Source organism: Oncorhynchus gorbuscha, linkage group LG12 (assembly GCF_021184085.1).
Source record: "Oncorhynchus gorbuscha isolate QuinsamMale2020 ecotype Even-year linkage group LG12, OgorEven_v1.0, whole genome shotgun sequence".
In the NCBI taxonomy this organism is placed as follows: domain Eukaryota; kingdom Metazoa; phylum Chordata; class Actinopteri; order Salmoniformes; family Salmonidae; genus Oncorhynchus; species Oncorhynchus gorbuscha.
Genome location: NC_060184.1, coordinates 37,377,888 through 37,403,650, shown reverse-complemented (window position 1 = coordinate 37,403,650; position 25,763 = coordinate 37,377,888). Strand labels below are relative to the sequence as shown.

Here is a 25,763-nt window from a genome sequence, read left to right as displayed (position 1 = left end):
GTTGGTTATTTTTCACATCTCATTGTTCACTGTCATTGTGTGATGTTTGAGGGGAAATCCATGTGTTGTGGCTCCAGAAAGGCCAGATAAAGAGAGCCTAAAAATGTCAGTGTGTGTATAGAACTGACCTTTCTATGATGTATCAATGGACTCTGTATTCTTTTCCTGGAGTGAAGATAAGGGAGGTGATATGTATTAGGATAAGCCAAAAACTGCTTGTTGGGAATGTAATTTATTGTAGGGTAGACGTGTGAGCCTGAGGGAAATAAAAAATAAATGAGGGGAAAGGTTAGCTGTGCCTCAGTTAGCCAGACCTCCTGCCTCTGCTCCAATCATAGCAAAGGTCCTGCCCCAGCCCACCAGCCAATCCCCTGCCTCAGCCCACTAGCCAATCCCCTGCCTCATGGTTATGCATTCTGACAGCCTTCCCCATGTGACCCAGGTTGGCCAATTGGGCTCCTTCCTAGAGGGATGACATCACTAACTAGTCTGTTCCCTCCAGCAGCAGGGCATAGCTTTATTTTCTGCTCTGAGTGTTTGATGCTAAAATGGAGGCTGGCTCCTCGACTTAGCCTGGGCTATCGCTATCTCTTCTACCCTAGCCCCTAGATGTTGACATGTACTAGAGCTGCCAGTGCGATGGTTCTGGATTCAACAAACTCAAATGGGCCTTTCCAGCCTGTGGCCCTCTTGCATTTTAGAGGTGAGCAACGCTAGCTGGCTGGCTTTTTGTGTGTGTGTGTGTGTGTGGGGGGGGTGGACAAGAATGTTGCGATTTACCATCTGTAGCTTTTTAGTGTACTTTGGAGATAAACAGTTTTGAAAGTAAAGACTGCTTTAGGAGACAGGGAAGGGTGTCTTATCTTTGTCTGTGTAACTGGGGTGTATTTGGAGCAGGAAAATGTTGTGCGTGTTTGTCTTATGAAAATGACTAGGATCGCTTAGTGAGAGACAGCGATGGGAGGGGGGCTAGTTTTACTGCCTTCTGCCTCTCCCATCCCCCACCAAGACTGCTGACGTCAAAGGAAGTGAGGTCAGAGCCGTTTGCATGTGTTTAGTGTTACCCTAAAGCGGCAGTGGCCTTTGGCTATGTTCTGTCTTGCAGTCCTCCCTTCGCAGTGGAAATGGTTTCTTTTTCATACGTCCCCTCGGTGTTACACTAGCTTTTGAAGGGGAAAATTAGTACAACAGTAGCAGACTATCGTGTGCGTGACTTTTAAGATGAATAAATTGATTTTGCTTCTGGGTTGACTGTATCAGAACACCGTAGATATCAACATAAATTGTCCCCTGTTAAATGTAGGCCCAACATAAGCGGAGATGAACACTTCAAGTCAGTGTGTGTCTACTGTCATTTCCTCCTGTAATAATCCTGTTTGGTTTCCTTGTTGGAATATGAGTAAAGGTTTATAGATACCATACTATGTGCTGATGGGGACACTACACTTATCTCGTTTGATTATGCACATACAGTACCAGTCAAAAGTTTGGACACCTACTCATTCAAGGTTTCTTCTTTACTTTTACTGTTTTCTACATTGTACAAGAATAGCAAAGACCATCAAACTATGACGTAACATTTGGAATCATGTAGTAACCAAAGTGTTAAAACAAATAAAAATATGAGATTCTTCAAATAGCCACCCTTTGTTTTAATAACAGCTTTGCACACTTGACATTCTCTCATCCATAAGGTTGTCTCCAGGAATGCATTTCAATTAACATGTGTGCCTTGTTAACTTGTGAAATTTCTTTCAGGGGTGGAATACAGAAGATGTCCCTATTTGTTAATATGGACTTGGTATTTTATGTCAAGAACAGCTCAAATAAGCAAAGAGAAATGACAGTCCATTACTTTAAGACCTGGTCAGTCAATCTGGAAAATGTCAGACTAAGTTTCTTCAAGTGCGTTCGCAAAAACGATCAAGCGTTATGATGAAACTGGTCTCATGAGAACCGCCACATGAAAGGAAGACCCAGAGTTTCCTCTGCAGAGGATAAGTTCATTATATTTGCCAGCCTGTGGAATTGCAGCCAAAATAAATGCTTCAGACTTCAAGTAACAGACACATCTCAACATCAACTCTTCAGAGGAGATTGCGTGAATCAGGCCTTCGTGGTCGAATTGCTGCAAAGAAACCACTACTAAAGGAGACCAATAAGAAGACTTGCTTGGGCCAAGAATCACGAGCAATGGACATTAGACTGGAAATCTCTTTTGGTCTGATGAGTGCAAATTTGTGATTTTTGGTTCCAACCGCTGTGTCTTTGTGAGACGCAGAGTAGGTGAACGGATATTCTCGGCATGTATGGTTACAACGGTGCAGCATGGAGGTGTGAGCGTGCTTTGCTGGTGGTACTGTCTGCGATTTATTTAGAATTCAAGGTACCACCATGGCTACCACAACATTCTGCAGCGATACGCCATGCCATCTGGTTTGCGCTTAGTCCCCCTATCATTTGTTTTTCAACAGGACAATGACCAACACACCTCCAGGCTGTGTAAGGGCTATTTGACCAAGATGAAGATGAATAGTGATGTAGTGCTGCAGCAGATGACCTGGCTATCACCATCACGCGACCTCAACCTAAATGAGGGTTTGGGTTGAGTTGGACCGCAGAGTGAAGAAAAAGCAACTAACAAGTGCTCAACATATGTGGGAGCTCCTTCAAGACTGTTGGAAAAGCATTCCAGGTGAAGCTGCTTGAGAGAATGCCAAGAGTGCAAACTGTTATCAAGGCAACAGGTGGCTACTTCGAGAATCTAAAATTGAACATTATTTTGATTTGTTTAACCTGTTTTTGGTTGCTACATGATTCCATATGTTATTTCATAGTTTTGATGTCTTCGCTATTCTACAATGTAGAATATATTAAAAAATAAAAACCGTTGAATGAGTAGGTGTCCAGACTTTTGACTACTACTGTAAATTATGCTAAGACACCTGCGGCCTCAGATGTCATTACATTTTTTTGTGGGGTTAATGCATTAAGCATCAGCACTCGTTCAAATATTCATAGAAGCTAATGGCCACTGGCACTGTTGTGAATAGTTTAGTGAGACACTGCAGCAGTGACACTGCCATTTTGGCTTCGAGGTGGGGACTTGTTACTATACCTAGTCATGAGAAATGCATGTATGCCATTATTTGTCATCTAAATGGTGCAAACATTCAAATCAGTTTGTTTAGGGTGGGCACTCCACAATTTCATCTTGGCCTAAAGTATTGAGAGTAGGCACTTCTAGCCACACTACGGGGCTGTTGCAGAGACTCAGTTTAAGCTTGTTACTGGAGTTAAATGTTTTTTTAACCGATTTTCCACTGCAAGTGCCGTTGCTGAATCTGGGTCTGTGCAACAACCACCCTTCAGATGTGCTTGTGTTCACTGGGAGTTCTGATTTTACATTTACATTTAAGTCATTTAGCAGACGCTCTTATCCAGAGCGACTTACAAATTGGTGCATTCACCTTATGACATCCAGTGGAACAGTCACTTTACAATAGTGATGAAGCGGATCCTTGATCTCTTGCCTTTTACACCTGTCAAATGTTCAAATGCTTTCTCTTAAACTGTAAATGCCTGTGGGGGCATAAAGGCCATGTACCCGTGTCTGTCTGTTAGCTGTGTGTGGCCACAGCGCATCCCTTGAATGTTTTAGGCGTGTTGAGAAACCCTAATGCTGTTGTAAGGAGAGCAGGGGTACGGTAGGCATGGAGGATCATAGGACAACCGTGTTAGCGCAACATGTGCCTCAACACACCTGACACCGGCATGTACCATAGCAGGAGCAGTGTTGGGAAACAGGAGATTGACAGGGACATGTTAGAACAGGGCTGTCAGGTAGTATATTTTTACTTTTGAAAAACATAGGTTTAGGCTTAGTTATGTTATGAAATTTTCCAGTTTGGCCAATCATTAGGGTTGGTGCACTACTCATATTTCATACGCAAATGTATTACATTTTGAGTGAAATGCTCGATTTGCTGTGTTCTATGATCAACAGCCCCCGTCCCAGTTTGCGCAACCTTTTCTTCAGGATTTTCTATGGGGTTGCATCAGAAATGGGTTCTAGTAAAAAAAAGTATCCCGTTCCATAGGGAAAAGGGTACCATTTCGGACACAGCCTCTTGATCATGCTGTGGGAACTGGGAAAATCTGACATTGCCAGGCAGTGTCCCCCCCCCCCCCCCTCTGTGATAAGGTTTTGTGCTTGGTGTGATGTTATTGTTGGATGTTCAGTCTCCCTCCTCCAGTATCTCATGTGTTTTTGTGTTAGGGCTTAGCCTATATCCAGCATATCTGTATACACTCCCCTACATATGTGTTTGGACAGTGATGCTATTCTCTCTTCCAACATTTAGGAATTGACATTAAATGTTTCATGAGGTGACTGTACAGATTGTCACCTTTTTTATTTAACCTCTCTGGGATATGCCAGGGGAAAATGCAGAGCGCCAAATTCAAATAAATTACTATAAAAATCAAACTTTCATTAAATCACATGGAAGATGGCAAATTAAAGCTACACTTGTTGTGAATCCAGCCAACATGTTGGATTTCAAAAAGGCTTTTCGGCGAAAGCAAACGAGGCTAACTATCACAAATCGTCATTTTGTTCGATTAATTCCGTCTATATATACACTGCTCAAAAAAATAAAGGGAACACTTCAATCACTTCTGTGAAATCAAACTGTCCACTTAGGAAGCAACACTGATTGACAATACATTTCACATGCTGTTGTGCAAATGGAATAGACAACAGGTGGAAATTATAGGCAATTAGCAAGACACCCCCAATAAAGGAGTGGTTCTGCAGGTAGGGACCACAGACCACTTCTCAGTTCCTATGCTTCCTGGCTGATGTTTTGGTCACTTTTGAATGCTGGCGGTGCTTTCACTCTAGTGGTAGCATGAGACTGAGTCTACAACCCACACAAGTGGCTCAGGTAGTGCAGCTCATCCAGGATGGCACATCAATGCGAGCTGTGGCAATAAGGTTTGCTGTGTCTGTCAGTGTAGTGTCCAGAGCATGGAGGCGCTACCAGGAGACAGGCCAGTACATCAGGAGACGTGGAGGAGGCCGTAGGAAGGAAACAACCCAGAAGCAGGACCGCTACCTCCGCCTTTGTGCAAGGAGGAGCAGGAGGAGCACTGCCAGAGCCCTGCAAAATGACCTCCAGCAGGCCACAAATGTGCATGTGTCTGCTCAAACGGTCAGAAACCGACTCTGAGGGTCCGACGTTCACAGGCGGGGGTTGTGCTTATAGCCCAACCCGCCCGTTCCCCAGACCTGAATCCAATTGAGCACATCTGGGACATCATGTCTTGCTCCATCCACCAAAGCCACGTTGCACCAAAGACTGTCCAGGACTTGGCGGATGCTTTAGTCCAGGTCTGTGAGGAGATCCCTTAGGAGACCATCCGCCATCTCATCAGGAGCATGCCCAGGCCTTGTAGGGAGGTCATACAGGCACGTGGAGGCCACACACACTACTGAGCCTCATTTTGACTTGTTTTAAGGACATTACATCAAAGTTGGATCAGCCTGTAGTGTGTTTTTCCACTTTAATTTTGAGTGTGACTCCAAATCCAGACCTCCATGGGTTGATAAATTTGATTTCCATTGATCATTTTTGTGATTTTGTTGTCAGCACATTCAACTATGTAAAGAAAAAAGTATTTAATAAGAATATTGAATTCATTCAGATCTAGGATGTTATGTTAGTGTTCCCTTTTTTTGAGATGCATGTATGCATGTATGCATGTATGCATGCATGTATAATATATATATCCGAAATGTCCATTTATTTGGCGCCTTTGATCCAGAAAAACTGGTTCCAACTTGCTTAACGTGACTTCAAAATATCTCAAAAGTTACCTGTAAACTTTGCCAAAACATTTCAAATTACTTTTGTAAATTAATGTAAACAATCTATATAAAATGAAAGACTGGATGATCTGTGTTCAAGACAGGAAGAAAACAAACTGTAGCATGCTTTCTGGTCTCGCGCCTCTATCTAACAGTACACTTCAAATGACCCTTGTTCAAGATGGCTGTACTTCTTCATTACATAAAGGAATAACCTCAACCAATTTCTAAAGACTGACTTCCAGTGGAAGTGATAGGACTTGCAAGAAGGTCCCTTAGAAATCTGGATTCCCAATGAAAACACATTGAAAAGAGTGACCTCAAAAAGAAAAGGAAAAAAACCCTATATGAATGGTTTGTCCTCGGTTTCACCTGCTAAATAACTTCAGTGTTTTCTATCCAAATCTACTAATAATATGTATATCTTATCTTCTGGGGATGAGTAGCAGGCAGTTGAATTTGGGCATGCATTTCATCCGGATGTGAAAATACTGCCCAGTCACCAAGAAGTTAAGGGTATTGTCATAAATATCTGCCTTTACTCTTTACAAATGACATCAATTTATATATCTAGTCCCCCATTTTAAAGAAGTCATAAGTGTTTGGACAAATTTCACATAAATGCTGACCACACTGCGAGTGTTGCAAAATAAATATACACAAGTCAAAAGTATGGACACCTACTCATTTCAGGGTTTTTAATATATCTTTACTATATTCTACATTGTAGAATAATAGTGAAGACATCAAAACGATGGAATCATGTAGTAACCAAAAAAGTGTTAAATCAAAATATATTTGAGAATTCAAAGTAGTCATTCTCTCAACCAGCTTCACCTCGAATGCTTTTCCAAACCTTTTGACTGGTACTGTACATGTTGTACATGTCAATCATTGCACCCACACTGCTCACATCCGTCTGCAAGGCCAGGTGCTAAAATATAACTTGGTTCTATATGTGTAGCTTGTTGCGCTGAAAGTCCCACCTCTCCCATCTCCTCATTGGTTTTTAGGAGTATATGCCCATGTGGGTGATTGAAAGATGAACTGAGGTCCACACTCCAGTCCAGTTGGTAGTGGTAATGCACCTGAAAGTTGGTTACCAACTGCCATATGAAGTCCAAAAAACAAGAAGCCTGAAGGAAGAGATTACTCAAAACTAACTGTTTACCCTTTTATCTGTGGATTAATTGTCGGAGTAGAGGACCTAGTCCATTTCAGGTAAAATAACAACCCAATGTTTATATCCTAGAACAAATTAGCTAGCAATGGCAAGCTAGCTAGCTAAATTGCCATGAATGTGTTTCAACCTGTCCCCAAATTAATATAGTTGGTTCAGAGTTTTTGTTATTTCAACCTGCATGTCCTGATCGCGTCTGGGGGTGTGCAAAATCAAAATGTGCGCAATGGCGCACGGTCTGGTCAGCATGTTAGTGTACCATATTCCCAGCACACAATGTCTACATCAAGCTTGTGACTCCAAACTCGTTGGATACATTCGCAGTTTGTTTTAATTCTGTTTTGGGGCATGTTTTGTGCAATAAGTACTGACCTTTAGGTTACTGGCCGCCAGGGTCCCTCTAACTTTCTCACTCATCACCATTCACAATTGTCATTGTTATCTGTATTCATGGTAGGAACCACATTCATGCTTACATACAATAAAAATGACTAAAATGACACCATTATTTATTGTTCACTTCCAATTGGACAAAACAATCTGAAACACAACCAAAACAAGCTTTAAATGTACCAAACAAGTTTGTAGAGTCACGAGCTTGATAGACATTGTGTGTAAGGAATATGGGACCAAATAATACACTTTTTACTTCTTTAATAAATACTTTAATACATTTTCAAATGGGGGACTAGATGTATAAAGTGCTTTTGTTTCTAAACAGTAAAGCACTGATGTATGAAAATTCTGGAGTTTAGAGCCATATTTAAATATTAGTGTCACTGTCCAAATACATAGGTAGTGTAGATGTCTTGATCTCCATTAACTTGTGTGTCAGAACAGAAAGTCTAAGCTAGCCAGGCATGGTTAGGCTACCCATCATGCGAGTGTAGTTTAGCCAAAGACAACAACTTCCCCGGGTATTGCTATATGTGGGATTAGAATTGTCATCTGCGGCCATATGTATCAAGTGCTGATCTATCATCGGGGCCCACTGTCCATACATTTGTGATCTAAAAGGTACAACTCATCCTAGAGCAGCGCTCCTGGTCTCTTGCCTGTCTCAGTGGTGATGGTGATGCATAGATGGAAGTAGTCAGATACAGGTGGGTCAGTAAAAGCACTAACCTACGCTGACAAGTTGAAAAAAAAAATGAACGGCAGACATTTCATAAACATTTGTCTACTTGAACAGGTTAAAAGCAACATTCTGAGTGGTTTACCAGAATGCACTGTCTGAGGCCACGGGAGACTCATGTCAGACTGCATCTGTGTCCTCTGCAGATTGGCATGGCTGTGTAGTGTACGAGGCTGCTTTGTTCTAAACCTTGATTTCTGTCCGGCTGTTTTTATGGTCGGTCATCACATGCACAGTGCACAGAAGGCTGCTGCTCGGCAATGATGAGTGTGCAATAGCTAGCTATCTACATGAGGTGATCGTTCATCCAGAAAAATGAGACTGATAACGAGTGGCTATTTTTGTGAGTTAATGGTTCTGTGGTGGCTGTCACGCTCTGTTATCCTGGAGCATGTTTGAAAGTGTTTTACATTTTGTATTCATTCAGCAAGCACTGTTGTCAGGAGTGCCTCAATGTCTGAGACTGCCTACTATTACAGTATCAATAATTTGCTCATTCCCGTTCTGTGTATGTTATTTTACACTTTTTTAGGAAGCTGCTGCCCACCCTCCCCCTCATCACATTTCTTAATTTCTTATGTATCTGCTGCTCAACCTCCCCCTTCACATTTCTCTCTTTACTCACAGTCTTCTGAACCTTCAACCAATTTGATCAACATGATGTAGCCTATGTTTCTGCCAAAAAAATTCTGAACAACAAAAATAAAAACCCAGCGGCTATTTGAATTGACCTTCCAAAAATAAATACGTTTTGTAGGGGGATTTAGGCTACAACCTTCTCTGTTGTAACTAAGGATATTGCAGTAGCATAATATCCTTAGTTTACATATTGTTTTGCCACAAAGCAATCTGTTTTAAGCACTAGTGTTGTACTTTAGGGCTGGGAAATGCCAGGCACCTCACAACGATATTATCATGATACTTGGGTGTGATGTGTTGCTATTGTGGTTTTTATCTGATTAGCACAGCAAATAACACCACAGAGCTAGTGTGACGGCCACATTGTTTACATCAAAGGTTAGTGGGGTATTTACTGCTGCTCGCTATCAACAAAAGTCTGGTCTCTTTGTACCCCCGTTGAGGCCAATGAGTAGTCACTTTTACTCAACATTCTAATAGTAATAAATACACTTCATCTATGCTACGGGGATAATAATATTTTGCTTGTGTTTATGAAGGTCTTGGGTAACATAAGGAAAAAATCAATCTAAACTACCATTTTCATCAGTTTGTTACTGTTTGTTGCCGTGTGCTCACTTGTGGAGCGCGTGGAACATTTTGAGTTACTTAGCAATGGTAAGTGTTTTGGAAATCTCAGAATATGCTCTTTCTGATACTATATATAAATGTAACCGTTTTACCTGCATGTGATGTTTCGATTGACATGTCCTCTTAATTGCTTGAAATTCTAACATACGTGTGTTAAATAGACTTAGTGAAAAGTCAAGGATGGTGGGGACATAAATACATTTTAAATGTTAAATTAATATTGGGTCAAAATGAGCCCTTTGGCCTTCATAGTGTTAAAATAAAAACGTACTGTAGTTTTAACTTCTTGGTGACAGGGGGAATTATTGAGTAGCTTGGCCGAATAAGGTGCCCAGAGTAAACTGCCTGCTACTCTGTCCCTGATGCTAATATATGCATATTATTAGTAGTATTGGATAGAAAACACTCGGAAGTTTCTAAAACGGTTTGAATGATGTCTGTGAGGTATAACAGAACTCATATGGCAGGCGAAAACCTGAGAAAAATCACACCAGGAAGTGGGAAATCTGAGGTTTGTAGTTTTTCAACTCTTTGCCATTCCAATATACAGTGTAAATGGGGTCATATTGCACTTCCTAAGGCTTCCATTGGATGTCAACAGTCTTTAGAACTTTGTTTGAGGCTTCTACTGTGAAGTGGGGGCGAATGAGATAGGATTGAGCCAGGTGTCTGGCAGCAGCCTCGATCTCAGTGACGCGCATTCACATGAGCGGTAAGCTCTTGTTCCATTGCTTTTCTACAGACAATGGAGTTCTCGGGTTGGAAGATGATTGAAGATTTATGATTATGAAAAGATTATTGAAAATGTATGATTAAAAACAGCCTAAAGATTGATTCTATACTTAGTTTGACAAGTTTCTACGACCTGTAATAACTTTTTGTCCAACGTTCGGCTGGACCTGAACGCGTGTTTGGATTTGTTTACCAAACGCCCTAACAAAAGAAGCTATTTGGACATAAATGATGGATATTATCGAACAAAACAAAAAAAAAATATTGTGGATTCCTGGGAGTGCATTCTAATGAAGATCATCAAAGGTAAGTTAATATTTATAATGCTATTTCTGACTAATGTTGACTACACAAAATGGCGGATATCTTTTTTGGCTGCTTTATCTTTTTGTTTTTGTTGCTTTTTCCGTAACGTGTTTTTGAGCGGTTGCATTAAGGAGAAGTATATCTCGAATTCCATGTAAAGTATTTCTGTAAATTGATGTGGCTCTCTGCACAATCACCGCATGTTTTAGAACTATTGAACCTAACGCGCCAATGAGATTAAGGAGAAATATGCACTTTAGCGAACAAAACATACATGAAGTCCTATGAGTGTCATCTGCTCATCAAAGGTTAGTGATTAATTTTATCTCTATGTGCTTTTTGTGACTCCTCTCTTCGGCTGGAAAAATGACTGGGTTTTTCTGTGACTTGTTGGTGATCTAACATAAATTTGTTTGTGGAGCTTTCGCTGTAAAGCCTTTTTGAAATCACACTGTGGCTGGAATAACGAGAATTTTATCTTTAAAATGGTGTAAAATACTTGGATGCTTGAGGAATTTTAATTGAGATTTTTGTTTTGAATTTGGCGCCCTGCACTTTCACTAGCTGTTGGCGAGGTGGGACGCTACCGTCCCTCATAACCTCTGGGATAATGAACCGCTAGCTTGCTCTAGTCATGTATTATCGACCACCTTACGAGACCTAGACAGTGGTTTGTTTACAGTAAAGCTAGACTATACAGATGCTAGCACTGACACCTTGTGGTGTTAATTTTGAACTGCACACAATGATGGTACATAATAACTTTATTTCAAGCAGCATTTGGCGATTTTGTATTTTGCAATTAAATCAAATTAACCTTCAAATATTCCTCTCCACACACCCTCACGGTTGTGGTATTTGCTAATAATGTCTTCTGTGTGTCACCCCTTAAGGCCTACTTTCCTTACGAGGGTAAGGCTAGCTACAGATTTCACACCAAAAAATGTGATTTAACCAAAACAGGATTCTCAATGTCAGTGTCCAGTTGTAGGGGTTCCGTTTTTAAATGAGAAAATGCCCCCGTTATTAAATTTGTTTTTGCTCCATGAAGTAATCCAACAATGTATAAGCGGTCTCATTGATTGAGACCGGTGGGACCACCGTAAAGTGCCACATTTCATGACACTCACCTGTCTCTTACAATGAGAGAATATTTGAAATAGACAAGATGGTGGCATACACGTTGTTTGATTACTTCATGGGGAAAATATGTATTAATTTTAGTAACAGAGCATTTTCTAAGTTAAAATGGGCCCCCTACAACTGGACATGGACATTGAGACTCCTGTTTCCGTGAATTGAGAACAAAGATAATATCGCCAATACCAGGTTAGTTGAAACATCTGACGTTTTTTGTAGGCAAACCTGTAACTCCCAGTATAATGGATACCAACATTTTGGGGTTAAATCACATTATCTGGATTTAACATCTGTAGCTAGGGTAGGGCTTGCACAAATACATTTCATGACTGCATGTACAGTAGCTGGCGAAGTCGAATCGGTTATTCTTCCACACAGTTAGCCTCATAAAACGAAAAACCCACACACTAATCTTTCCAATATCAGCCTTTTTCTTTTTAAAATTAAGTTACCATCAAATGATTCCTACACACTTTACCTTAGATGTGAGTGCTTTTACTATGTCTATCATTTTAAAATGGAGAACTGTTTACATTTAGTTGAGAAATGTATGAATTTATTAGTCCTGTTTCAGTATAGAAATGACAAGCCACATGCATTGCACATGCCCACAAGGTCAATACTAGTCCCATCAGTTAAATTGCCATAAAATTCACTATACTGAAGTCAAAGAATGAACACTTTCATATCATGCAAAGACCACCACCTACAGTGTTCGGCCACTTGAATTTTTCCACATTTTGTTACGTTTGTCTTATTCTTCTGAAGTTAATTAAATAAAGCGATTTCCTCATCTATCTACACACACTACCCCATAATGACAAAGCGAAAACAGGTTTTTATAATGTTTAGCAAATGTATTACAAATAATAAACACCTTTTATTTACGTAAGTATTTAGTCCCTAGAAATTGAGCTCAGGTGCTTCCTGTTTCCATTGATCATCCTTGATGTTTCTACAACTTGAAGTCCACCTGTGGTCAATTCAATTTATTGGACATATAATTTGGGAAGGCACACCTGTCTACATAAGGTCCCCACAGTGGATGTCAGAGCAAAAACCAAGCCGTGAGATCAAAGGAATTGTCTGTAGAGCACTGAGACAGGATTGTGTCGAGACGACAGATCTGGGGAAGGGTACCGGGACATTTCTGCAGCATTGAAGGTCCCCAAGAACACAGTGGGAATGTTTTTCAGGGCAGGGACTGGGAGACTAGTCAGAATCAAGAGAAAGATGAGCGGAGCAAATAGGGAGAGATCCTTGATAAACCTGCTCCAGAGCGCTCAGGACCTTAGACTGGGGCGAAGGTTCACCTTCCAACAGGACAATGATTCTAAGCACCCATCCAAGACCACACAGAAGTGGCTTCGGGACAAGTCTCTGAATGTTCTTCAGTTGCCCAGCCAGAGCCCGGACTTGAACCCGATCAAACATCTCTGGAGAGACCTGGAAATAGCTTTGCAGCAACACTCCCTATCTAACCTGAGGATCTGCAGAGTGGAATGGAAGTCCCCAATTACAGGTGTGCCAAGCTTGTAGCGTCATACCCAAGAATACGCCAGACTAATCGCAGCCCAAAGTGCTTCAACAAGTACTGAGTAAAGGGTCTGAATACTTATGCAAATAGGATATTTCAGTTGTTTTTAAACATTTCTAAACCATTTTTTGCTTTGTCATTGTGGGGTATTTTTTTAGATTGATGGAATTATTTGTATTTATTTACAAGAAAAAGGGGGCAGCTCTTGGGAACTGTGAGGAGGATATTGGCCTGGAGGTTGGGAGTTTTGGCCGGTGGCTGATGGTTCGGGTCCTTGTTTTTGACCTTGTGGGAGATCTGTCTACGTGCCCTTGAGCAGGGCGTTGACCCTGGTTGCTTCTGTGTGTCGCTCTGATGTGAGTCTGTTAGATGACTAATGTGGTGTAGTTGTTGAGCGCTTTCACTGCAAGTATGTTTTAAATAATAATAATAAAACATTTAGAAAAACTTACTGTGTGCTACACGTCATCCTGGCGCCGCCACCTCTTGCGGCTAACGTTACTATCCGTGCAGGCACTGCATCCCGCTGCCATTCTTCTTTGGGAAATCTTAACTTTTTAAGTTTGAAAAATAGATTCCTTCCCGGTCGTAAGGACGATCCCACCTGTGAATAATATGGTCTATTGCACATTTTGACCTGGAAAACAACTAGATTGTTTACACACCAGCAATTATTTGGGTTCCAGGAATCACTTCTGCTGATCCTCAAAGCAATTAAGATGTACAGTTATGCTGCCATATCGTAACCTTAATTGCTGGAAAATAACACTTACATTGACTGCTTGTCTGCCCCCCTGCTTTGACCATGTTTGCAATGAAAAAATAACATTGCTGCTTCGACTACCTGTCTGTCTTACTTGTGTTTTGATATGCTGCTTTTAGCTTGCCTCCTGAAAAAACATGAAATCACTATATTGGGAAGAAGGGTCCAGGAAAAGTTGGATCCCCAGCCTCTCCATTTCATTATTTTGCCTACAGCCTGTGCTGCAAATTTGTTTGTTCCGCGTATTTTGTCAAGCAGTGAAAAGGAATTTCCCTCGTGAGGCGACAACGTATGAATCTGACTCTCTCTCCCCCTCCTAGATGTCCCTGCGGCGGAGCAGGAAAAGCTGTTTGTCCAGAAGCTGCGTCAGTGCTGTGTCCTCTTTGACTTTTTGTCGGATCCTCTGAGTGACCTGAAATGGAAGGAGGTGAAGCGGGCTGCGCTCAGCGAGATGGTGGAGTACATCACCCACAACAGGAACGTCATCACAGAGCCCATCTACCCAGAGGTGGTGCACGTGGTCAGTAGACACACAGTGGACAAGGCCTTGTCTCATGCACTTACAAATGCACTTACAAATGCACTTACAAATGCCTATCTTGCCGTTTCCCTTCCATGCTGATTATGTGGTGAACATAGGACTAGTCACAACGACATTGATTCTGTCCTCATAAACTTGCTATTAATGGCCACCAGAGACAACCCAGTGTTCCCCTGGAGGTCTTGTCCTGGGTCATGTGTAGGTAGACCTAATAAGCCCCTCATACAAACAAATATTTTGTGCATGGTTCTGTCTCTGGCTTTATTGACGTCAACCCTGCCATCCTCAATCACAAAAGCTATAAACCATTTCAATTAATTCAACTGTCAGAAGCTATTATAAAAATAAATTGTTGAGGTTGCCTGTTGCATGTTATTTCAGTTGTATTTAGATATTGTATTTTGGTTCCTGAGGCGTAGGGAATGGGACGTGTCTATCAGATGAACTATGTGAACCCAGGGTATGACAAAATACAATTGCTTTAAGGCATCTGCATGCTTCCCAGCCCAAACAGTTCAGAAGAGTGCGTTCATATATTATGGTGACGTTTTGGACTTCGGTGAAGTTTGGTGCCGACATCCTACTCCCCTTCGTCGGTGATTGGTCAACAGTAGGGATTCTTCAGTCTTTGTTGTCATTCAACGAGAGACTACCTCGTTCTCATGCACATTTTTTCATTAAGAAATACTGCACCATGTAATATTAGTCAGATGTAAAAATGTGTGATTTAAGATCTAAATGGCAAAAACGTCGAAATGATTGACAGATTTCTTGAGTTGTCATAATTAAAATAGTCATTATTAATCTAAGTGTACACTGGCTACGGTCTCTCAGAAAGGACAAACAATACTTGCTGCTTTTTTTCTAGTTTCTCAAGCCAAGGTCTTTTTAAGGGAGTATGTGAGCACACTCGTTCGGCTTGCCTAGCCGACTTCGGCTAGCCGCCAGCTGAATTGAAGCATACTGAAGCCTTTACACTCACTGGACTTAAATCTTATCGGTTAGCTCTAGGCTTCTTATCTACCAGTATTAACTTGCTTGCTGTTATCAGCCAAGGGCTACTACTGTGGCCTGAATCTGTTTCAGTCCACATAGTTGACAAAAAAATCGAATTGGTGTTCCTCATCATGGGTTCACCTATCTCTAACAGATATAGCCTCCTCGTTGTCCCATCAGTTCAGCCCCGGTTAGCAGGCCAGGCCGCCTACTACCTGTAGCTGAGTGAATAAAATACTGAGTTTGTGGGGTAGTCTAAATGTAAATGAGTCCAGTGTGGACATGGCTGCAGATGTTAAGTGCTGCCTGTGTGCCTGTCAGCCAGCCAGGTCTGAATTAAAGCCTTTGATGTTTATCAAAGCAGGCCTCAATGCTACGCAGGAAACCGAGGATGATCGAGGTGCAAATTTCCCCCTATTCTCCTGATCCTGTCTCTATTTGATCAGTGCAGCAGAAAATGCAAGGCTGCTGCCAAATCGGCATAACAATGTTCTTGGTTTACTTTAGTTCTCCCCTTCTTGCCCCTTCACTTTGAAGTGTTCACTGCTTTTAACATCAAAGTATGGAGATAGATTGACGAAGTGCACTGTAAAAGGTGTTCTTTATGGTTATAATAGGCCACAACAGACAGCTCTTTGATAAGTGCTCTATTGTTAGACGTATCAGCTTCAGATTGGTAAAGCACTCCCTGTTCATGTGCCTTGGTGGTCCATTAGACTGACAGTGACACACTCGGAAAATAAAATGGGTTCTCAGAACGTAAACATTGACAAGTGAGTGCACGCTAACCTCAGGCCTGCAAGGGGTGTGGCGGGATGTAGTGTTCTCTGAGAGGTGAGAAAAGGCTGTGAGATAAAGAGAAGCCTGTGTCTACTCTGACAGACTGAGTGATGAGGGATGTCTGCTGCTTATTCGTTATGGGAAATTGAGAGCCTGGTGAAAAGAGAGCAACTATCTAGGCTACTTGTTTTTTTTTGACGAGCTTGGAGAGCAAGAGGCCAGGTAAATGTCATCTTGACGGTCGTGTCATTTCTTCCTCCTCTGTCTAGTCTGCAGCAGTAGTGGTTTGTGCTTCATCTTTTGGCTGCGTTGACAGAATGTTTTGAAATCTAAAAATGAGCACATAAATGAACAGGCTTGATGGGTGAAGAGGTCCGATGAAAGTCTGTACCGTTATCTTCTATTTAGTTTGATACACATTAATCAAAATATCCGTTTTCACGTTTGTGTGCCGGAGCTAATCTTTGACCCCTCTCATGATGATTTTTTTCAATAGCTCTGTGTGGCGTTTTGTGTAGTGACTTGTCTGTCTCTGTCCTTCAGTTTGCAGTGAACATGTTCAGGACGTTGCCTCCATCGTCCAACCCCACAGGGGCGGAGTTTGACCCGGAGGAGGATGAGCCCACGCTAGAGGCAGCATGGCCACACCTACAGGTACACACACACACACACACACACACACACACACACACACACACACACACACACACACACACACACACACACACACACACACACACGTGAATAAACACACACTGTTTCATACCAGTGATGTGTACACCTCGGCTCCTCTTTCTCCAGCTCGTCTACGAGTTTTTCCTCCGGTTTCTAGAGTCTCCAGACTTTCAACCAAATGTAGCCAAGAAGTATATCGACCAGAAATTTGTAATGCAGGTAAGCACGGGTCCTTTCTCACTGGAAGTAAAGCAACATGGGATGTGACGTTGTCTGTGTGGGACTGACTGTGTCTGTGTGTTGTGAACAGGTGTTGTAAGGTCACTGTGTTGTCTCCACAGCTATTGGACCTGTTTGACAGTGAAGACCCCAGGGAAAGGGACTTTCTAAAGACCACTCTGCATCGCATCTACGGAAAGTTCCTGGGCCTGAGAGCGTACATCAGGAAACAGATAAATAACATATTTTATAGGTGAGTAAATAGCCCTAATACAGCACTGTGAGATTAGTTATATGTTGGCAATGTTTTTAAATGACCATTAATTTCACTAGTCTGTTTCGCTTGGTCTTTGGTCATTTTAATTGATAAACTGTCATTTCTTTGCAGCTTCATTTATGAAACGGAACATCATAATGGAATAGCAGAGTTATTGGAAATATTAGGAAGGTATGTCAATTTGTAATTATTTCAAATAGTTTTTGTGCCTTCGTTGTTTTGCCAATCTCCCCGTATTAGATTTGCTGATCACAACCCTTTTGTCTTTCTGTTTGCAGCATAATCAATGGGTTTGCCTTACCATTGAAAGAGGAGCACAAGATATTCCTGTTGAAGGTGTTGCTACCTTTACACAAAGTCAAGTCCCTTAGTGTCTATCACCCGCAGGTATAGCATCTAGAGCCATTACTGTTAAAGAAGCCTTAGGCCTACTTTAGAACAAAACCTTTTGATATAGGCCTACGGTGTTATAGGTTGGAATACATGATCATTCCAGTTCTAGTCAGCGTTGTTAACATGATAGTTGTAGTTAGTATGCTCTTTTGTGTCTGTCTCTTTCTAGCTGGCGTACTGTGTGGTGCAGTTTCTAGAGAAGGACAGCACCCTCACGGAACCGGTAAGACCTCTTCCAGTTCGCTGGGCAAGAATCACCAGTCCCAGTACACTGTTTGAGATTAGTACATTGCTCCAATGCTGGTTCAGTTATCATGTTTTAATCATCTCCATAGGCAGTGATGGCTCTGTTAAAGTACTGGCCAAAGACCAACAGCTCTGTGTGTGACTAGTTAGTGCAGTGTTAAAGTATGGCTCTACTCTTCTCGCCTACAGACAGTGATGGCTCTGTTGAAGTACTGGCCAAAGACCCACAGTCCAAAGGAGGTGATGTTCCTCAACGAGCTGGAGGAGATGTTGGACGTCATCGAACCCTCTGAGTTTGTCAAGGTCATGGAGCCCCTCTTCAGACAGCTGGCCAAGTGTGTGTCCAGCCCACACTTCCAGGTGTGTTATGTTGTTTGCTCAAGTGTTGTGTGTTGCGTGCTTGTGCGTGTGTGAGTGGTTATGTGTGCTAAGACGTTACCTGACCAAGGATTCCTCATGTGTCAGGTGGCAGAGAGAGCGCTGTACTACTGGAACAACGAGTACATCATGAGTCTGATCAGTGACAATGCCGCCAGAATCCTCCCTATCATGTTCCCCTCGCTCTACCGCAACTCCAAGACCCACTGGAACAAGTGAGTCACTCGGCTAACAACTAACTACCACTATGGAGCTTGCCTCTCTTTCTGCCTATTGGTTTTCCGCCCTGTTATAAGGAAGTTAACAACCGTATGTTTTATTGTTATGCATTCCTGGGTTCATACGAATTTGTGTGTGCGTGTCTCTCTGCATGTCTGTGTGTACAGGACGATCCACGGTCTGATCTACAACGCCCTGAAGCTCTTCATGGAGATGAACCAGAAGCTATTCGACGACTGCACACAGCAGTTCCGAGCAGAGAAGAACAAGTAAGAAGCCTTAAACTTACAACATCCACCCACGTGTTGCCCATGACTTTGAAATGACTGTTCCCCTTTCGTTGTGTGTGCGCAGAGAGAAGGCCAAGTGGAAAGAGCGAGAAGAAGCGTGGGTGAAGATCGAGAATCTGGCCAAGTCCAATCCTCAGGTGAGCATGCATCGTCACTATTCGTCTCTGTGCGGGCATGTTACTCCAGCCCCGGGGTCTCTTCCCCTCTCAACCCAGTAGTACTGCGCCTAGTCCCCCATCTCAGGACAGAACAGCCCCAGGCAGCAACAGACAAATGGATGTACGCTATGGCTGTACTCTGTGTATTGCTCAGAGCCCAACAACCACTTAGCAGAACTGGACACACAGCCATCATATATTTTGACCAAATTATCTAAAAAGGTATATTTATTATCTTTGGTTCTGGGAGTCCTTCACCTCTTTCTCTTGCTGGTTTTACTTCCTGGTGTCTCATTATAATCCTCCCCCCTTTCACTCTCCCATGTTTAGTTCCTGGTGTACGTGGACCAGTCAGGCCTGGGTAGTCCCATGGAGACAGATGGACCAATGATAGAGGACTTCAACATGCTGAAGAAGACTATAGAGGAAGAGGCCACACAGGTAATGTGGGTGTGGGACTGTGTGTTCCTTTCCTGCTGACCACCTCCATGCTGTCGTGTGTTCACGTGAACGTCCAGAGCAGTGTCTTCTTCACTGTGTGAAATGTAGCACCAGTGTGACATTAGTAGAACTAATCTTGTGGATCCTCTCACACCTTGTTGCAGTTTTTAAATATGTGGAGAGACAGACGTGTGTTTGAACAGGAGCAGGGTAGCATGGGCCCTGGTCAAAAGTAGTTCACTACGTGGGGAATAGTGTGCAATTTGGGACGTAGTCTAGGTTGTAGGTGAAGAACAGGTTCAGGGAGAGGGCTGAGTGCTGCACTTATTGACAGGATCAGATATAGGCAGGCTCACATTTCAGAGGCAGTGGAGAGCTTACATTAATTAATTAAACACCGTACTCTAGTGTACACCCTACAGCAGTTGTTTTCAACCTGTGGTCCGCAGGGGTACTGCAAGTGGTATACAAATTATTATATAGAAAAATTAAAATAAAGGTTTTTCTTCCAAAAAATATGTTTGGAGTATTATAAGCTTTTTTACATATCACATATTTGTTTATTATAATAATAATAATCCTTTTATTTGTTACATTCAATGCAAATATTTACAAAATATGACTGCCAAGATATTTTATGTAAAAAAATATATATGTTTGACTCGTTGAATGATTGTCCTCGAGAGCTTTTGACAGTGATTTGGTGGTCCCTGGAAAAGGCTGAGAACCGCTGTCCTACAATGCACAGCATAGTGTACACTTCCTACTAGACTACTACATGTCTAGGAGGGTTTAGTGATCACTGATGGATTGGGCTGAGTTAGCGATACAGTATGAATCACTTTGAGTTGAGATCTCGTCAAGATGTGATGGACCTAGTGAAACTTGTTATTTGAATTTTAGCGGCACTGAAGAGTATTAAGGACTAGAGAACTTTTGTTTTGAGGGGGTGAACTCACTCTGTAACTGTTCCTTTGTCTCTTGGTGCAGAGGAACCAGTATGGGTGTGTGACCAGTCCAATGCTTTGATTACACCAGGCACCATCTCTAACGATAAACTGCTGGACATAATTTGTTTTTCAATGGGGGGAGGAGACGAGGATACATTCAGCAACTTAGCGGTCGACGACTGAGTCCCATGTTTATGCAAATTAGCAGCAACCAATAACCAATCGGGGGAGGGTCTAGTTAGCTAGCTTCGTCACTATGCTGGATAGGCCCAACAGCCAACGTGAAGTTGTGCATGCTATTTGGAAAATACACCCAAAAATGAGAGTGCTTGGCAATTTCTTACTATTTTGGAGCTTTTGGTGAAACTGGACTATGCTTATCTGTTCTCTTTCTGTTCCTGCCTGTCCCTGATAGCTCCAGAGGAACGAGCGTAAGGAGCGTCCGCTGGTCAGGAGGAAGTCTGAGCTGCCTCAAGACATTTCCACCGTCAATGCCCTGGAGACACACCGGAGGGCCGAGGACATGGTAACACCACACGACGGCCACTAGAGACCACACACAGTACAGTCCGATTCACACTGACAGTCCGATTCACACTGACAGTCCGATTCACACTGACAGTCCGATGCACACTGACAGTCCGATACGGACGGAAGGACACGACAGACGGACCAGCACAGAAGAGAAGAGAACAGAATGACCTGGCTGAAAAAAATCTGGAGCTCAAATCAAATCAGCACAACTCTACTTAGCCCAGTCCAACTATGACAGTTGATCCCCAGTCCACTCCAGCCCTGCGCAACAGATGTCAATGGCACAGGACGTTATGGCATGACTAAACATGACATTGTTTCTCTCGCCCCACCTCCCTATCCCTCTGTTCTGCTCTCGCTGTCTTGTAAAAGCGCTCTAGGGTGCAGTGGTGCCCCCTTCTGGTAATTTCTCTCAGGTTTTCTTGTTTTTATTTGTTGGTTTGTTTCTGTTCTTTTTCTCTCATTAATGATGTCATGTGCTTTGGAAATCTGACTGGCGAATAGACATGTATTATAGTTACATGCTGTACGTAATGGGCGAAGGAAGAAGCAGCTTGGTTGAAGACTACTTTTTATTTTCTTCCCATCTCTCTCTACTTGAGCATAGAAAGGAAAGCACCGTACTTCTTCCTCAGAGCCCCATTACAGCTGCTTTTGCCATGAGCTTTACCCTTATCTCTCTGTGTGCATTTTTCTTTGTTCTGCTATGATTGGATAGGAGGAGAAGCAAGGGGGACAGACGGCGGACTGTCTGTTGGTCAACAGACGTTGTAATGGAGTTGTGGGGATTTAAATGTGCTGGCCTGAGGAATGTTGAGGCTGAGGGACAGGAAGGGGTTCTTCTGTCCTCTACTGGATATCTGCTGGTCTGTACAAACATAGTTTGGTGCCGACTTCACTTTTTAAAAATCTGAATGATATTGTAGGCAATAAGTTGACCCACGTTGCAGTGTGTTTGGGTTGTTCACACAATGGTCAATGGTTTTCTGGATTCATTGGAGTTTACTGTCCATGTAAAAACAAAAGACTCCGTCTGTGTACTTCACAATCCCCATCAGTCTTTCAGTCCTCATTAATATTGATCAATGTTATCCAACTCCTGTCATGTTATTGATGTGAAAACTCCAAGGTCTAATTTTATAGTTCAGTGTTTATAGACTCCCATTTTGAGTTTTAGTGTGTGAGAGTGGGACAAGAGGAACTGAACTGGGCTACACACAGAGGAATACTCAGCTGGTTTTTCTACTCTTCATAACCAAAACCCCTTTCTTTCTGATGTTGCTGTTATGTGTTAGCAAGTAGTAGGCTAGTTCAGCCATATAAAGACCATTCTGTCTGGAGAAACCGAGTCGAATTTGAACACAAGCCTTTCTTTTCATAGTGCCTTTATTATACATGGGGGACATCGGCTTAACTGGGAAAGAATAGAAGACTAACGTTATTTGAAGGCCAAACCATGTTTAATTCATCATTAGCTTCCCAACAGACCAGAGAGAGAGAGAGACACGTCGAAACACACTGCCCCAGAGTATTGTTAAATCTACAAAGCTGATGATGATGGTGGTCAAGCTAGAGAGGAGTGGAGTAGCCCCAATGACTTAACATGGAAGGACTTCCTGATTTTTAAAACATGAACAATAAAAATATCCAAAATGAGTCATTCATGCTGTGTGGTCTGCTCGGGTCTGTCAGTCCCTCTGTGTGCCCGATGAATAACGTGTATAGAAGGATGCTTCCCAATTAACCACTAATTCCCCGTTCCATTTAGGATCTATCCCAAATGGCAACTTATTCCCCTAGAGCCCTATAGACCTTGATCAAAAGTAGTGCACTATATAGGAAATAGTGTGCCATTTGAGATTCTATCAAGAGTATTGATGTCTGTTGCAGTACCATTGTTTGCACCCCCAGACAGACAAGAACTCTGGCTGTATCCCTGTAGAGAAGCTCACCATTCAGGTGGTGCTGCTGTGTATGTTTGTGTGTTTGAGACTGCTTCGGGATGCTTGCAGGGTCTATTCCTTTGCCTGCAAATTATATTATTTGCCTGTTCAAATTGAATGTGCAAATGGTAGATTTACTACCATTATCACATTTTGTGGTTTCTTTTTTAAGATATAACATTCACCCATTTATGCCATCCCCTTCCACTCCCAACTATTTTGCTGTACAATTACTAAAAGGAAGTCTAGAGTGCTTTATAGATGGCACAAACAACTGGATGGCTCCAGGGTTGTGGTCAATTCACTTACAATTTCATAAATTAAGGAAGTAAACTTAAATTCCAATTCATTGCTTCTCAAAGAAGAGAATTGGCTCTTCAGTTGACTTCTTGAATTGACAAAGTAGAATGGTTTCCAACCCTGTCTGTTCCAATGTCATGAGAACCGAGGACTTCACTTTGGTGATATCAAATGGCTTTAATATTATAGTTTCTTTGGAGCCCTCTTTATATTTTGCATAAGCATATATATATTTTTTTTTCAAAAGAATAATACTGCAAGTGTCCTTTTGGTAGACATCCTGTACTAAATGGCTTAATCTACTATTGTACATATAATGTACTTTTATTTGATCTGTGTATTATTAAATGGTAGATGCCCCTGTGTACATACAGGAAACAAAGGTTATTAGCTACTGCAGACAGTTTGGATGTGGCACAGACTACAATATGTGACTATTTTGCATTTAGAGCAGTTAAGAATTTGAATTATAATATTTTTTTATCGCTTTGTAATTAAACAATTTGTTTTACAGCATTTAAAAAATGTGAAGTGATCCCACATTAGCATTTTGTGAGCGCTTTTATAAAATAAAAAAACAGCTGTGTACATCAACATATATGGTAAATAAAGAATGTGTTTTTTATATTTTCATCCAAGAACAGCCATTGAGTGCATTCATGATTTGCCTCATTCCTCCTTGACTAGCCTTGGAACCCCATGAGACGAGATCAGAAAGGATGGCCACGGGAGACTACTCCTTGATGGATTGCATCTCCTATCCCTCTTATTTAGTTCGGTATCCATGGACACACATCACTTATCAAGGTTTCAGTCTCAAATCTCCATCACTCAATCTGGAGATGACCTTTTTAATACATCTCTACACCACAGCACATCAACCCTGAGAGAATATTTACAAATCAAACACCAGACCTGTTTGTATTGGCTCTCTACCAAGCCTACCATTTGAGCCCATGGGTACGATTTTAGCCTGCAGTCATGCGTTGTATGAGGCATTTCATTTAACCTTTATTTAGGTAGGCATAGTCAGTTGAGAACAGATTCTTATATACAATGACGGCCTGGCAAAAGTCCTCTTGCGGGGACGGGATGGGATTAAAAATGTATTAAATTTAAAAATTAGAACAAAACACATCAAGTGAGACAACACTACATAGAGACCTAAAATGACAACAGCATGGCAGCAACAGTTATTATTATTTGACACCCCTAGTGTCTTATAATCAAATGCTTAAGCTTGTATTTTATACTGGTACGAGGATATTGGAATGTAGGCAATTATTCTCACATTAAAAAATATATTTATTACACCACCTGCAATTTCCGGACGCAAGCAAGCATTTTCCTAGCATTGAAACGGGGCACCGGATCAAGCTGCGAGACTAGAGATTCCTACTGTAACTCTGCTACCATCTTGTGGTTTAAAACGGTCACTTTAATACTGAGCTCCGGAAAACAAATACTTAAGCTTTCGATCAAAGTGAACTCACTGAACCAGTGACATTCTGAAGCGATTTGCTAGTCTGCCATTTGGTGTACTAGACAAGGTGGCAGTTGCATAAAACTGATTCAGTGGAGCAGACACGGAGGGCCTTGTTATTGTTTTGACATACTAGACTAATTTCAGTTAGCCTGTTGCGTAAATGGGATGACCTATTGACTGTTGGAGGGCTTAGTCAAAGTCTGGGGGCTAAACAACTGAATCAGACCTGGGTACAATCAAATACTTTTGAGATTAGTCCAGATTAAAGAGTTCACTCACATTGGGTAAGAGGTCTCTGTTCACGAGATTATGTATGATGTGGTCAAACAGGCTCCCTTCCATTGTCCATAGCATACCACTTATTGTGTATTTGATACACAGTGAACAATGGACATTTGTCACCCAGCCCAGGATTTGTACCAGCGACCTTATGCCTACAGGTCTGCCTCCTTAGCCTTTGGGCTAGTGAACCTCAGAGCACCAATTCATAACCTTGAGGCAAAAGCTCTACCTCTTAGCTGTTATTGACCAATATCACCTCATAGATGAGGTAAGTGTAGGCTATTTCTGTGCTGTGTTGTCCCTGTACACTCTCAGTAGTGGTGCAGTGAGACAATTGGCTACACGGTGCCAGCTCCGGACTTAATTGGTTGTTCTAGGGTCATGCAGTTCCCCAGCCCCTTAGAGAGCAGACAGGGCTGACTGCGGAGTGGGGAACGCTACCCCTACGCATCCAGCCATCCAACAGACCAACACACTCAGCCACTCAGGGAATCATGTCTATAATTATTATGCTCACTCAAACCCATGATCATTATCAGGATGATAATAATTGTGATGGTTGTGATTGACACAGTCATTTTTGTTTTCTGGCCTCTGTATTGTGGAGGTGATGACTCGTGCGTGTATGTCCATAGAGCCGTCCTCTATAGACAGTGTGGATCACTCCCAGTAAGAACAACATTAGGCATAATCGTTTTAGGTTAGCAGGGAAAAAGGAATC

At 42.0% G+C, this 25,763-nt stretch overlaps 1 protein-coding gene across 3 annotated transcripts in view; it reads left to right on the top strand.

Annotated features, from left to right (window-relative positions):
* LOC123990967 (serine/threonine-protein phosphatase 2A 56 kDa regulatory subunit gamma isoform-like) overlaps positions 1-23,921 on the top strand; it is a 38,484-nt gene extending 14,563 nt beyond the window's left edge. For 2 of the 3 annotated variants that reach the window (XM_046292029.1, XM_046292028.1), the window contains exons 4-16: positions 14,255-14,454; positions 16,795-16,905; positions 17,053-17,145; positions 17,268-17,398; positions 17,534-17,593; positions 17,701-17,809; positions 17,985-18,038; positions 18,251-18,421; positions 18,527-18,654; positions 18,826-18,927; positions 19,013-19,085; positions 19,437-19,547; positions 20,913-23,921. In XM_046292029.1, coding sequence (XP_046147985.1) covers positions 14,255-14,454; positions 16,795-16,905; positions 17,053-17,145; positions 17,268-17,398; positions 17,534-17,593; positions 17,701-17,809; positions 17,985-18,038; positions 18,251-18,421; positions 18,527-18,654; positions 18,826-18,927; positions 19,013-19,085; positions 19,437-19,547; positions 20,913-21,047 — 1,478 coding nt within the window. In that variant the 3' untranslated portion in view covers positions 21,048-23,921. Of the gene's footprint in view, positions 1-500; positions 704-14,254; positions 14,455-16,794; positions 16,906-17,052; positions 17,146-17,267; positions 17,399-17,533; positions 17,594-17,700; positions 17,810-17,984; positions 18,039-18,250; positions 18,422-18,526; positions 18,655-18,825; positions 18,928-19,012; positions 19,086-19,436; positions 19,548-20,912 lie in introns of those variants that run through there. The other variant, XM_046292030.1, reaches the window with a different exon arrangement.
* Positions 23,922-25,763: the final 1,842 nt, after the last annotated feature.